This window comes from Elephantulus edwardii, unplaced genomic scaffold (assembly GCF_000299155.1).
Source record: "Elephantulus edwardii isolate Elephantulus edwardi_28Jun2011 unplaced genomic scaffold, EleEdw1.0 scaffold00044, whole genome shotgun sequence".
NCBI classification, from domain to species: Eukaryota; Metazoa; Chordata; class Mammalia; order Macroscelidea; family Macroscelididae; genus Elephantulus; species Elephantulus edwardii.
Genome location: NW_006399794.1, coordinates 13658181 through 13673436, shown reverse-complemented (window position 1 = coordinate 13673436; position 15256 = coordinate 13658181). Strand labels below are relative to the sequence as shown.

Sequence of the window (15256 nt, the reverse complement as noted above, 5' to 3'; positions counted from 1 at the left end):
ACCTTCTCTGTATCAGAACCTCAACTGGGCACTGGAAAGATCAAGTCTGCCAAGAATTGAAGGAGAAAAGAGACCAGAACTGTTCCTTCTTGCAAAAGGTTTTTTGGCCTTGTCAAATCACTGTCCATCTCCAGGCGTCATAGATCTGATGTCGCAAGGAGACCAAACCAGATATGGACCTCTTTGGCTCAGCCAGCTCTTGATCCTCCCTGAGCGTCAAACAGTCCTCTAAAAAGCTAATGATGTTGCTGCTGCTGCTAATAGTGATATTCTGGTTTTTGGAGCCATTTTTTTTTCCTCAGGAGCCCCCAGCTCTTCACAAACTTGATAGTCTCCTACCTAGAGAGGGTGAACTCTATGTAGAGAAAGAAATTCCTTTTATTCAGTGCATAGTATGTACTATTTTGTGCTAAAGATTTTGCAGACATTATTATTCCTTAGGAAGCTCTGGTGGCTTAGCGGTAAGGAATTGTGCTGTCCCCCGAAAGGTACATGGTTCGAATCCACCAGTTGCTCCATGAAAAAAAAAGATGGGGAAATCTTCTGTGCAGTTTACTGCCTCTGAAAACCCACTCAACAATACCTAACAACATTACTAATCCTTAAAATAACCAGGCAAAGTATGAGTCATCTCATTTTTAGAGATGGAAAAAAATTAGGATTCAAAGAGATTGAGGCTACAGAGCTGCTACCTGCAACAGTCAGAATTGAACTTACCTGGTCCATACTCTTAGTTGCTACCCCTCTGTACCACTCTTTACTTTGTTTAGGGGAGAGAGCAGATATGACTATAGAAGAGGATGCCTTTCACCTTTCAGAAGTCTTGCTTTACCAAAACAATGAAAGGAGTCAAGGACAGAGCATGAGGTCTTTTTCCAAGGATTGACCTCTCCTAACAACATGCCCAAAATATGTGGGACAAAATTTCATAATCCTTGCTTCTAAAGAGCACCCTGATTGTACTTTCTCCAAGTATTTGTTCTTTTGGCAGTCCGTGGGATATTCAGTACTCTTCACCAACACCACAGCTCAAAAGCATTCTCTCATCCTTGTTTATTGTCCGACGTTCAGATGCATAGGAATCTAAAAGACCGTGGTTTGAATCAGGTGCACCTTGTCTTTAAACTGATATCGTTGCTCCTTTTAGAAGTCCTTGACAGCCGATTTTCCCAATGTAGCACTTTTTCTATTTCTTAACTGCTGGTGCCGGGGGTATTGATTGTGGATCCAAGCAAGACTAACTCATTGGCAGTTTGTCTTTTCTCCATCATAATGTTGACCCAGAGGTCAACATTATGATGACCCAGAGGTGAGGATTTTTGTTTTCTTAATGTCGACAAGTAATCCATTTTAAAGACTGTGGAAGAGTGGAAGTGGGCATAATAGCTGACATTTTTGTCCTTTGTATACCAGGTACTCTTCTAAGAAATTTCTATCCATTACCTCATTTAATCTTCCCAATAACTCAACTTGGACACAACTATTGCTTTCATTTAAAGGATGTAGAAACTGAGGCAAAGTTATTTGCCCTCAGTCACATACATGGGAGGGAAAAATTAGGACTTGAATCCAGGCAGTCCAATTGTAGGGCCAGCACTTTTAGTAACATTGTTTAAATAACTATCTTACAGATAGGATCAAGAGGGAGAGGTTCATCTGCAGTGAAGCATTCAGAGGAAGTGGATTAGTCTTCTCCAGAGAAACAAAACCAATGTGTGTATAGCTATAGATAGATAAGTTGATTTTAGAAAAGTGACTCATGTGATGATGGGGGCTGCCAACTCTAAGTTGTTGTTGTTGTTAAGTATTGTCAAGTCACCTGCAACTCATAGCAATCCCTATATACAGCTCTGAAGCCAGCCCTGTCCTGACCCAGTCTCACTGACTCTGACATACCCCTTTGCCCTAGTTACTGTATCAATCCATCTCATCCAGAGTGTTCCTCTTCTATGCTGTTCCTCCACCTTTCCAAGCATGATGTCATTCTCCAAGGACCAGTCTCTCCTGACCACATGCCCAAAGTACATGAGACAGAGCTTCAAAATCCTAGCTTCCAAGGAGAAACTTGGTTTTGCCCTCTCCAAGACAGACCTGTTTGTTCTCTACGTGGTCCATGATATGTATGTTCAAGACTCTTCTCCAACACCACAGCTCAAAGGCATCTATTCTTCTTCTGTCATGCTTAGTCATTGTCCTGCTTTCTGAAGCATAGCAAGTAATTGCAAAGACCAAGGCTTGGATCAGGTGCACCTTAGTCTCTAGACTGACATCATTGCTTCTCAGTACTTTGGAAAAGTCTCTGACAGCAGATTTACCTAATGTAATTCATCTTTTAATTTCCTGAAGTGCCAAGAGTGTTCATTGTGGAGCTGAGCAAGCGGTAACTGTTAACAATCTCAATCTCTTCTTCATCCATCACGGTACTTCCAGATGGCCCAGTGGTGACAGGCTTTGTCTTGTTGATGTTAAGCTTCAATCCATATTGAAGACTACAGTCCTTGATCTTCTGCAGCAAGCGCTTCAGGTCCTCCTCAGTTTCAACAAGTGAGGTTGTGTCATCTGTGTAACACAGCTTGTTGATGAGTCTTCCTCCAGTCATGATGCTACATTCCTCCTCATAAAGCCCATATATAGATTGAAAAGGTATGGCGACAGGATGCACCCCTGTCAGGTGATAAGCTGAAAATTTAGGCAGGATTTCTATGTTACAAGCTAGAGGTGGACTTGCTTCTATGAGGGAAATCTGTTTTCCTCTTAAAAACTAGGTGATGGGTTGCAACCTTCCACATCATGAATGTTGAGTAATCTCCCTTAGTGCATCGACTGATTGGAAATGTTCATTTCATCAACAAAATGCCTTTCCAGGTGTTTTGACTAGTGTTTGATCAAACAAGCAGGTACAACAACCTAGATAAGAAGGCACATAAAAGGGGAGCTCTGGTGGCCTAGTGGCAAGAAGCTGTACTGCAATCCCAGAGGTACACGGTTCAAATCCACCAGATGCTCTGCCAGAGAAGGAGGGACAATTTCCTCCTGTACCTGTCAGATCTGATTTGATGGTACATGCACAAAAAAAAAAGAAGGCACATAAAATTAATCATCACGGTAAGAAGGAGCCCCCCCCCTTGAGGGTGGGCCTAGAAGCTATGAGATCCCTGACCTTGCTGGAGAGAGGTCTCTGATATACCACTAGCCCAGAAAGGTATGGCAGCAGTTAGCTGAAATAGAACCAGCATCTCCTGGGAGAAGCTTAGAGCCTCCCATGTAAGCCCTGTCTATTCTTTTATCTTGCTAGTCTGATTTCACAGACTATCTTCCCTCCTATAGCCCCAGCCAGCCTACTGATGTTTATCTTGCTGGTTCCACTAACCAAAGCTGAAATCTAAGTATGATGATTGTGGTGGTTGCTGCCGAGTCGGCTCCGACTCATGACGACCCCGTGTAAGACAGAAGGAAACATTGCCCAGCCCTGTGCCACCTTGTCATAATGGTTGGCATGCTGTAATCTACTACTGTGACCACTGTTTATTTGAGTGCCTTCTAACTTGAGTAGCTCATCTTCCAGCACTTAATCAGACAGTATTTCATTGTGATTCATAGAATTTTCATTGGCTTACTTTTGCAAATAGATCACCAGGAGTTTCCTCCTTATCTGCCTTAGTCTAGAAGCTCCAATAAAACTTGTTCCCCATGCTAGTATTGGAAATAATCAGGGCATAACTTCTGGCATCATCGCAGAATGCAAACTACTACAGTGGAACAAACTAACAGAAGGATGGTGGCATCTGAGTTTACTTAGCCATATTTATGCACTCCTTCAGGATAAGGATCTTGCTGTTTTCACTACAGTTCTCAGAGCAAACAAAATTAAGGTTGTTGGGTTTTGTTGTTGTTGTTATGTACTCTCATGTTGGAACCAACTCAGAGCTGATGCCCCAGTGGGTTTTCAGAGGCTGTAAATTGCACAGGAGGAGATGTCCATCTTCCTCCCACAAAGCAGCTGGTGGAGCTGAAGCACTTGTCTGACTGCTAGACCCTTCAATGCAACAATAACTCCGTACATTTTTTAAAGACGAGTAAGCATTGCCAGGTGAGCAGAGTGGAGAAGGGCTGGCAGTAGGGGAACAGCCTAATGCATTCAGGGAACTTTATCTGTTAAATATTGCCTAATGGAAGAGAGAAAGTAGGAACAGATTGGTGGAAGTGAGGTCGATGAGGTAAGTTTTCTAGTGGATAATTAAGAGCCACTGAAAGACTGTAAGCAGTAAGGAAGCACAGTCATTGTTTGCATTTAAAAAAAAATCCTGAGACAAAGATATAGAGAATGGACTGTAAGAGAAAAGAGAACCAGCAAAGAGACTGTTGAATACTTCAAGCTAGAAATGGGGAGGCCTGTTCTAAAGCAGAGGGCGCAAGGATAGAAGGAAGAGCAGCTAGAAGTTAGACAGCAGAGCTCAGTGCTAGAATGTAGGGTGTGGGGAGCCAAGGATGACCAGCGGACAGATTTCTGGCCTGGATTATGGAACATCTATTGCTGCCATCAGCAGAGGCAGGGCAACAGGAAGGTAAGCAGCAGGTTGGGGAGGAAGGTGATAAGCTGAGTTTTGGAAATGTTGAAAATGAGACACCTGTGTGACAGCCAGGTGGAGATGTCCATGAGGTCATTCTCCTGTTGTATTTATGGGAAAGGGCTGGAGCGGAAGTAGAGATTCAGGAGTCCTCCAGCACAGAAGATGTTACAGAAGCCACTGGAAGGTGTGAAGAGAGGAAGAGAGACCTTAAACTTATCAGGAAAGAATAAAAAAAAATTTCTAGAGGGTAGGAGGCCTGTCACGAGAATGTGGTTCATGTGTTTATTCTGGAGGTGTTGTATGAAGCACAGGGACAGGGACACAGAGGAGACGATGCATAAAGGCAGTTTTGGTGATTGGTTAAGTGCTGTACTAGGGATCAGTAGCAAGTACAGGAAGTTATGAGGACACTTGTCTATACTGAGGGCATGAAGGAAGACTCCCTAAAGGGAAAATGCCTCAAATTAATAGGAAATTTGAGTCACTTAGAGGGCAAAAGCCCTCATTCCTGCAATTCGGTTCACCCAAGCCTGGGCCTACAAAAGCCAGAGCCCAAGTACTCTCACCAGAAACCTTGCAGGACTAATGCTGGATATTTCCCAGCTGAGCCCAGAGCCTACAGCACAGAGCAGGAGTCCCTGGAGGACCCCTTCCCACCCCAGAGAGGACGCCATCCTGTTCCCACATCCCTAACCTCACCCAGGAGGTATGAGGCAGGGACAATGACAGCTCCCTCTTTGGGACATAGGTTTATTGCCAGGGAAACTGAGACGAAGGAGACATGAACTCTGTGAAAGTCACCCTTGGGGTCATTCATACCCTGCACCTGCTCCCCTCATTCATCTGGGACCCATCAGCAGGCCCAGTTATGAGCAGAGCTTTGATCTCTCAGAATGAAATTGCTGCTGGGTTATTGCTCTGGCCAGGACAGCAGACTGTGAACTCAGTCTTCAGGGGTGAGCCCCATCGAAGCAAGTATGGAGCACAGAGTTTCAAATGCGTACACTCAAGTACATCACACATGTGTGCAGACAGGCCCCCCCAAACGAGGATTACCTTCAGTGGGTTTTGTTTGGGTATACCCTATAAGTAGGAGGTTTGAGTGAAAAGCTGTAGTGAGAGCTCAGATACATCCACTTGCAGTCTTGCCTTCCTCTTTTCACCTTCTAGGCAGGAACTAGGGAGTGTGGCCAACACCAGGCCCCTTTGGAATAGATCCTTTTGAAATTAATACTTTTCTCAGAGACTCATGCTAAAGATTATGTTAAGGAAAACTGTTTGCAGAGCCCCTTGGACTGTACTCAGCACACAGTAGGTACTCAGTTACTGCTCATTCCTTCCCCTGTTGCTTCTAAGGGGCAAACTGGGTTTGCCATTACATTGGTTCATTGGCTCGAGAAGCACAGGCTGACAGAGGAAGGGGAAGCTTTGTGACACTCCGGACTGAAGCTGGGGCAGAATTTGGCATCCTTGGCATTCAGCAAAAACCAACAGGCTAAGGTCCGTGACCAGTCCTCAGAGCCATATTCAGAGAAGCTTCCTGTTAGAAGAATAAAAAAAAATGCAAATTGACTTTGGCAAATTCTGAGAGAGGGAAAAAAATTGAGATAAAATATTCGTGGGGCCTCTGGATAGAACTCTAGCCTGGTGTAGAGGAAGGGACATGGTTTCTGGAGTCAGACAGTTCAGATCTTAGCTCTTCTATTTTCTAACTTGGAGAACTTGAACAAGTTACTTAACTCCTCTGAGCCTTAGTTCCTTTGTAGCGATCATAATTACACCTCCTTCTAAAGGTGGTTGTAGGTCTTGAGGAACCTGACCAGCAGCAGTTAAGTACTGTGTGCCACGTTCTAGGACATGGTGAAGAGCAAGACCAGGCCTCTGCCCGGGTGGAGCAATATTCTAGCAGGCAGTGAACTAGTTCATGGAAAGCACTGAACAGAGCCCCTATAAATGAAAGTGAAAGTGCCTTATAAATGTTCACTGTTGTTACCACATCATTTTATCTCCAGGAGTCCCCATTGTTGCTTTGTCATAAATGACTGTAAAGTACAATTGTACAGTAATACTCTTGAGGTTTGGTAAGCAGGCCAGGCTTCATGTCCCTGAACTGAGTGGCCCACACAGCTATATGTTATAGTTCCTGTCTCTTCTCTGCACTGTTTGCTCCTTTTCTCTTTCCCTGGTGCATCTGCCTTCTGTATACATACATTCTCCTGTGTCACTTGTTGCTAGATGCTGCCAAGTTCACTCCATCTACCTCATGACAGCCTTATGTATAACACGTCTAAACCCTGCATGACCTTGTACCATCTTTGTGGTCATTGCTATGTTTTGAGTTCATTGTGTTATCGCCAGTTCATCTCACTGAGAAGTTCCTTTGATTTCACTAACCCTCTACTTTGCCACATATGATATTCTTTATCAGGAATTTTTTTTTCTAATCTGTCCAATAAAGTCTTGCCATGCCGAAGAGCTGAAGATTCCAGGGAAACTTCCCAAGTTAGTTAATCCAAAAACTAAACCGATTGTCATCAGATTGATTCTGACTTATAGTGACACATATGACAGGACTTCCAAAGCTATACATCTTGATGGAAGCAGACATCTCATCTTCTCCCATAGAGAAGCTGGTTGATTCAAACTTCTGACGTTTCAGTTAATAGCCCCACACTTTAGGTACCACTGGGTCTTCTCAAGTTGCCTCATAGAAAATTGATATTTTTCTACCCCTCTGTCATCAAGTAACTCTGGTGATGTAATGCATTATGTGTTACACCACTAATCAAAAGTTAAACAGTCTTAATCCATCAACTGAGTCTTGGGAGAATGATGGGCAATCTCCTTCTGTAAAGATTAAGAGCCTCAGAAATCCAATGGCAGGTCCCTGTGAGTCAGAGTCAAAGACAGTAGTTTGAGTTTCTCCCTCAGGCCAAAGGATGGCTCTAGACATTGTAGGTATTATACTTGTTTCCATTTTTTCTGTTCCTTTTATCCAACAGTGTGTATATATTGTGTGCAATAGTAATAACACTTCTGAGTAGATGTGTTGCTTGGTTTATTAAGTACCTTTCACCATTAAGACCACATCTGGTCCTCATAATAGTGCTGTAAAATAACATTCTCTGAATTCCTTTAGCAACGTGACCTTCCTTTGATCATGGCACTTAAGCAACTCCATTTTCAATGCAATCTCCTGGGTCTAACCATCTGATCTTCCAGAGGGGAGAACATAGAATCTAGAGTCAGGCAGTTGAAATCTCAGCTTTTCTGTTTTTCAGCTGTGAAACCTTGAACAAGTTACTGGCAACCCCATGAACAACAGATCCTGTGCCGTGACCTATCCTGTGCCATCCTCATCAACTCAGTGACATACATGACTGCAAACACTGCGTCAGTCCATCTGGTTGAGGATCTTCCTCTCTTTCATTGACCCTCCATTACCAAGCATTTCCAAGCCATATCTGATGGTTCTTTGGAGCTGTTCAGTACTCTTCTCCAAGACCAGAGCTCAAAGAGAGCAATTTTTCTTTTGTCAATCCTTATTCATTGTATATCTCTAAGTTGAAGAGCAAGTGATTAAAAAGACCATGACCCAAATCATGTGCACCTTAGTCTTCACACTGACCTCATTGTTCCTCAGTAATTTGAGAGGTGCCTAACAGCAGACTTGCCCAGTGCAGTAAACCTCTTAATCTCCTGACTGCTGGTATCAAATATATTGATTGTGGATCCAAGTAAAATGAAGTCATTGACAGATTCAAACTTCTCCATTTATCATGATGTTGCTTATCTGTCCAGTGTTGAGAATTTTTGTCTTCTTGATGTTGAGATGCAATCCATATTGAAGGCTGTAGTCTTTGATTTTCTGCAGCAAATGTTTCAAGTCTTTCTCACTTTTAGCAAGAATGATTGTATCACCTGCATAATGCAGGTTGTTGTTGAGTCTTCCTCTCATTCTGATGATCCTGATGCTACATTCTTCTTCATAGAGTCCAACTTTTCAGCTGATTTGCTTAGCATACAGAACAGGTATGGAGAAGGGATGCAACCCTGATGCACACCTTTCCTGATTTTAAACCATGCATTTTAAACCCTTGCTTCATTTGGACAACAGCTTCTTGGTCTTATTATACCTCTTTTTCAGGGTGATTTAAGACTTTAGGCGTTCAGTTCATGGATAGTGACTATGCCAGGTTCTGGGGTACTTCTGTAGACTGGAAAAATGTTGACGCTCAGTGAATCTTCAGTGCCCTAACACAGAGTCTAACCAGAGTGGACCTCTAAGAAAATAAATGGATGGATAGAGGAGTAGGTAAACAGGCTCACTTCACGGTCCCAGGGATAATTTGGTGTCCTGAGAGGTGCCAAACTGCAGGTGCAGTCTCACCGACAGACACTCACAACAAGGAAGCAGTTAAACCCAAGGCAGTGTGCATTGCAGCCAGGTGTGAATGTGGTCCTCAAAGAACCCAGGGAGCAAACACCAACTCTGCCAGGGATGAGGGAAGCACTCGGGGTTCTGGAGAGGCCTTTCCTAGCGCAAGTACATCATGAGAACACTGAAATCTGCCCAGGTTTGTGGCTCTGGCTGAGGAGTCACTATTCTTTCCCAGGGTCGGCTGACAGATGGAAAAGGGAAGACCATTGACTGCAAAGATGCCATCTTCATCATGACCTCCAACGTGGCCAGCGAAGAGATCGCACAGCATGCGCTGCAGCTGAGGCAAGAAGCCCTGGAGCTGAGCCATAACCGCATCGCCGAGAACCTTGGTATGCTGCATGGTCTTCTGGGGGCAAGGATTGCAACTGGGGTCTTGGTAGGCAGCTTTGTCCTTTAAGTGGCATTGACCAGATACTAGGTATCATACCAGGTGAAGGAGGGAGAAAAAAACAAAAGGAAACAGTGCTTCCACTTCCTCAAGAAGGTGCCACATCTGTTAGATATCAGGAAAGCTCCAGACAGGAGCCACCTAGGGTGAGGGACAGAAAAAGATCTCGGAGACTGAAGAGATAGATGCAGAGTTACTGGCAAGGCATAAGTGCAATGAGGGAATACCAGATCAAAAACTTTATGGAATTGAACTCACAGGGAAGCAGGAGGCCCTTAGGAAGTACTGAAAAGAGTGTCAGAAAAGAGACTATGTCTGTCACCTTCCTATTTAGATTGAACCCGACAGTCCCCTTCTTCCAAGCCAGAACTCAAGTCTTTATCCCAGCCTTTCTCGTCTCTGCCCCTTTCCCTCATATACTCTCCATCCTAAGGAACCCTAGGTTTGTATCACATGAGAACTGGAACACTTCAGAAAGCACCTGGTCCAAGCCTGCCACTGATTAAGGGAGGGGACCAGGCCTTGGCCAGGACCACAGTCAAGGACAGAGCAAAGCTCTTCTCATGGATACAACCAAGAGGTAGTCACTGCTTCAAAACTTCCTAGGCTATAACTCTGTCTTCACAGGGGATGTCCAGATTAGTGACAAGATCACCATCTCAAAGAACTTCAAAGAGAATGTGATTCGCCCCATCCTGAAAGTAAGTTGTCTCTCTGTCCATTCTGCTAAAACTAAGGGGGAGGAGGCATTGCCATTCTAAAGATACAGAAATGCCCTTCCCTCTGCCCTACTGAGCTCACTCCACCCCTACCCTGGCCCTGCAGGCTCACTTCCGGAGAGATGAGTTTTTGGGACGGATCAATGAGATTGTCTACTTCCTCCCTTTCTGCCACTCGGAGCTCATTCAACTAGTCAACAAGGAACTGAACTTCTGGGCCAAGAGGGTAAGACTCAGGACTACCTCTCGGTGGGGATGGGACATCTGCTTATTGGAAATCCAGAAACGCTGGCCTGGATGCACAACTGCGAAAGTGTGTGTGCACACACATTGGAACCAGTGGTGTTAGGCTCAGGGCTCAGGCCAGAGTAGGAGGGATGGAAAGCGCTGGGCCTCGTGAGAGCATGCTCTTATCTGACCTGTCTCAGGCCAAGCAAAGGCACAACATCACACTGCTGTGGGACCGAGAGGTGGCAGACGTGCTGGTCGATGGCTACAACGTGCACTATGGCGCCCGCTCCATCAAACATGAGGTGAGCGATGACTGGAGGAACTGCATTCTAAGAAAAGTGACGTATTTCTTCCTCACTAGAGCCCCTTGACTCATCACTTGGGCTCCCATCCTGACCTTCTCTAGTTTAAGTGCTTGAATTGTCTTACTCCCAAAGAAGCTGCCCCTTTAGAAACGAAAGCATAAGTAGATCAAGTATAACCTTTGCCCTGGAGGGTGACCAAGTATGAACCCCCAGTGGGAATGGGGAATCCTCAGACCAGGTACCATTACATCTCCAGCACAAACCTACAAGCTAGGTGTTGCTGGTCACACTTTGCAGACCAGAAAACTTAGGCTAAGAGAAGTTTTCTGACTCATCTCAGAGGATTCAAGAGTAAATGATAGAGGCCTGACCTCTCGTTGCCCAGGCCACATGTTGTCCATGCCATGCCACTGATGACCACTTCACCGCCTACAGGTAGAACGCCGTGTGGTGAACCAGCTGGCAGCAGCCTATGAACAGGACCTGCTGCCAGGTGGCTGTACTCTGCGCATTATTGTGGAGGACTCAGACAAGCAGCTTTTCAAGAGCCCTGAACTGCCTTCACCCCAAGAGGAGAAGCGTCCACCCAGGTTACGGTTGGAGATCATTGATAAGGACAGCAAGACCCGCAAACTTGACATCCAGGCACCACTACACCCCGAGAAGGTGTGCTACATACTCTAGCATCTATCTGCCTGCCTACATGTGCCCTCAACATCTAATAAATGCCCCTTGGCTGTGGCCTGGCAACTGACTTACCTTCCCTAAGCCTCTTCCTCCTCTTTATGTAGTCTGGGCCTACTTGCCTCCTCACAGGCCCTGGGAGACCCTTCCTTGGCCCCAAAGTCTTGGGCAAGAATCTTGACCTACTCTGGCCCCTTGGCTTGGGGCTTCTAATTTGCTCAGTCTCCAGAAGAGGGGCTGCCTACACCCTCCTTTCAAGGTGAGGAGCGGCTCCCTCAGTTCTGTCCTTCAGCGTGATCTTCCCCGCACCCCCTAGACTCTGGAATCCTATCGTGCACCCAGGAATCTCAGAGTATGGCAGCTAAGAACAGGTCTGACTTGACGGAGACAGGGACCCGGCTGGGAACTGCCTACACTCTGCTGGCCATCATGCAATTCAATCCTCGATTGTCTCTGTGGGGTGTGGTGAAGGAGTGTAGAGGCCCAGGCATATATGGTTCTGCTGTCTAGATTCTCCATGATCTAAAATTTCAAGGCAAAGGCATCTATAGAATTCTTTCCTCCTTCCATTGCCCTGTCATACCTACTAACACCACCCCCACCCCATGTCCTGGGCTTAGTCTCAGCCATGTTTCCCCAGCCTTGCAACTAGGCCAGTGCAGAGTGTCTATATGATGGGAGACTGACCAGTTCATTATCCTCAGCTGTGGCATTACCTGACAGTACCAAGCAAGCTCGACTCAGTGGGTTCCTCTTTCAGGAGACTAATAACACAGACACATGGGAAGCTGTAGAGGGAGAACTCATGCAGCCAGGCTCTACACAGGTGGCCATGGAGTCTGCTCCAGCTCCGACTGTGCTGCTGCCCTAGCTTGGTTAGTCCGACTAAACCTCTTCCTCTTGTACCCTTCAGCCTCTAAAGAGAGGGGCTGGACACCTTTCCCAAGGGGCAATCCTCAGACCAGCCATGCTTTTTTTTGGCTACTGATGATCACCCTCTGGCCTCCCAGTGCAAAGCCTTTTTGGAATCCTCCTTTAGTTATTCACTGATCTCTTTCACGAGACAGAAAATGGCAAGAATCAGTTTTCCTTGGTTGATATAAGAAGTTGGTCATAACAATATGGTGGTTATGAGGTGGTCAAGTCGGTGTGTGGGCTACAGCTGTTGCTCCAGTAGTCACATTCCGTCCCCCAGGGTCTGTCTCCTGCTCTGTACCTCAGTGACTACAGTTCTTTTTCTTTTCCACTGTTTTTTAACTGTGATACACATGCTACAAAATATTTACCATTCCAACATTCTTTACATGTGCAATTCAATAATGTTAATCATATTTATCCTGTTCATTCCATCACCACTATCCATTTCCAGATTTTTCCATCACCCTTAACAGAAGCTCAGTGTCCTCTAAGCAATGAGTCTCCCCTTTTTAAAAAACTTTTCTTTTGAAATAGTTTGAGACTTTCAGAAATAATAGAGAATTCCCATAGGCTCTCTATTCAGCTTCCCTTAACATTAACATCTCATTAATAGGGCAGTATAGTAAAATTATCAAAGCCCGGGAATTAACACTGATCCAGTACTAGTAACAGACTTTATTCAAATTTTGACAGCATTTCCACAGATGTCTTTTTTCTGGTTTTAGAGTTAGCCCAGGATCCTTGAACCTTTTTTCCCCTTTATTCATACATTTCCTCTGCACAGTAATGACACTACAAAATTATAACAGTAGAAAATAATTTGGCCAATCTCTTGAACAACATTGCAGTAATGATGTAATTTGAAGTCCCTTCTTGCCTCTGTATCTGAAAATACTGGATCAAGATTTAATTAATGGGAGTTGAATATAATTTTATATTGGTTGTTTTGCAGTGATTTTTGTTTTATTGTATTTGTTGTGATTTGGGTAAAAGTTTACAGAGCAAATTAGTTTCCATTCAACAATATGTATGTTTATTTCATGACATTAATCACCATTGCCTCTATAAAAGCTCTCCTCTCACATCCTCCCTTGGTCCCCTACTTCCAATAGCCCTTCTTCTTTGCCCTTCTGAGCCCTAGTTTTGGGCATGTGCTGCTATTTTCATCTCCTACGGCTGATTATTCTGAGAAGTTTATTCCTCACAGGTACTATTGTTCATTCTGTAGGTCTGTTATTTGAAAAATGATCCCTGGGGGTGAGTTCAGTCCAGCTTTAAAGAATGTCTAAAGGCCACAGTCTTGTAGGTCACTTTTGGGTTGGTTTTTTTCCCCCTGTCCACATTGCACTTTGTTGATCAGACTTCCTACATCTTGTGGGAAGATACTTTGAAAATTATTCAACTCCTCTATGCTAAAAATTTCTTGAATCACTGATTTTAGCATCCATCAGTGGTTCTTGCTTACATGTCTTTCGGTTCTTCTATTTTACGTTGCCTTTCATGATCTTGACACTTTTGAAAGTCTTCAATTTGAGAATGATACTTTTGAAAACTCCAGGCTGGTTATGACCATCAGTTTGAGTCATGATTTCACATGATTAGATTGAAGCATACATTTTGGCCAGAGTATCATAGAGGTGATGTACCTTCCTTAGTGCCTCAAATAGGTGGTGGTGGTTGTATGAAGTGCTCTCGAGTCAAGTGTGACTCATAACAACCCTGCGAACAACAGATCTGAACCCCGCCCTGTCCTGTGCCATCCTCATAGTCTCTGACATACGTGGTATCATTGCTGCAGCCACTGTGTCAGTCAATCTGGTTGAGGGTCTTCCTCTCTTTTGCTGAACCTCCATCTTTCCAACCATGATGTCCCTTTGCAAGGAATAGCCAGCCACTCCTAACAACATACCTAAAGTAGGTGAGACAAAGTGTCACCATCCTTTCCTTTTAACAAGCACTCTGACTGTACTTTCCCTAAGACATATCTATTTGTTTTGGTAGTCCATGGAACACTCATCACCCTTCTCCAACACCACAGCTCAAAACATCAGTCCTTCGTCCATCATTGTTATTCATTGTCCAGCCCTCAAATGCATAGCATTTGATTGAAAAGACCATGGCTTGAATCAGGCTCACCTTAGTCTTTAAGCTGACTTCCCCGCTCTAATATTATGAAGAGGTCCCCAATTGCAGATTTTCCCAGTCTAATATATATTTTGATTTCTTGACTGCTGGTACTGATAGGAGATAATGTTAATATGGATCATATGGCTGTAATAATATATACGATTGCTATATTAGTATATACCAGCTTTTTCCACTGTTTACTAAATTTCCCTTTGAAAACACTAAGAATCTTGTGGGAAGATCCTTTGAAAATTATTCAACTACTCCTCTACGCTAAAAATTTCTTGAATCACTGATTTTAGCATCCATCAGTGGTTCTTGCTTATTGTAAGCATTTTGTTGCATCTGTCTAATGATGATTTTCCTTTTATTCCTTCTATATTTAATAATTTATTATCTACTCTAAGGAGCTCTACTGGCACAATGGTTAAGTGTTTAGCTGCCAACCAAAAGGGAAGTGATTTGAATCCACTCAACAATTTTACAGGATAAAGACCTGGCCATCTGCTTCCTGTAACGATTGTTGTTGTTGTATACTATAGAGTCAGAACTGACCCATAACTGACCCCCCCAGCAGGTTTTCAGAGGCAATTAATCACATGGGAGGAGATTGACCATCCTTCTCCCGTGGAGCAGCCCGTGACCTTGTACTGCAGGCCTTCGAGATTGCAGAGCAGCTTCTTGCCACTAGGCCACCAGAGCTCCCATGTAACAGTTACAACCTAGGAAACTTTGTGGGCCAGCTTCTCCTCTATCCCATTCGGTCACTGTGAGTCTCAACTGGCTCAGTGACACCTAGTAACAACAGTCTATTCTAAGCAAGAACTGCAACTTTCACTCCATTTATTTATTCTGGAAACTTACCTATG

General features: G+C 44.3%; 1 protein-coding gene across 3 annotated transcripts in view; it reads left to right on the top strand.

Moving 5' to 3' along the window:
- CLPB (ClpB caseinolytic peptidase B homolog (E. coli)) overlaps positions 1-11441 on the top strand; it is a 207362-nt gene extending 195921 nt beyond the window's left edge. For all 3 annotated transcript variants that reach the window (XM_006885550.1, XM_006885549.1, XM_006885548.1), the window contains 5 exons: positions 9188-9344; positions 10031-10104; positions 10229-10348; positions 10551-10655; positions 11094-11441. In XM_006885550.1, the coding sequence (XP_006885612.1) occupies positions 9188-9344; positions 10031-10104; positions 10229-10348; positions 10551-10655; positions 11094-11342 (705 nt within the window). In that variant the 3' untranslated portion in view covers positions 11343-11441. The remainder of the gene's footprint in view (positions 1-9187; positions 9345-10030; positions 10105-10228; positions 10349-10550; positions 10656-11093) is intronic.
- The last annotated feature ends 3815 nt before the right edge of the window (positions 11442-15256 follow it).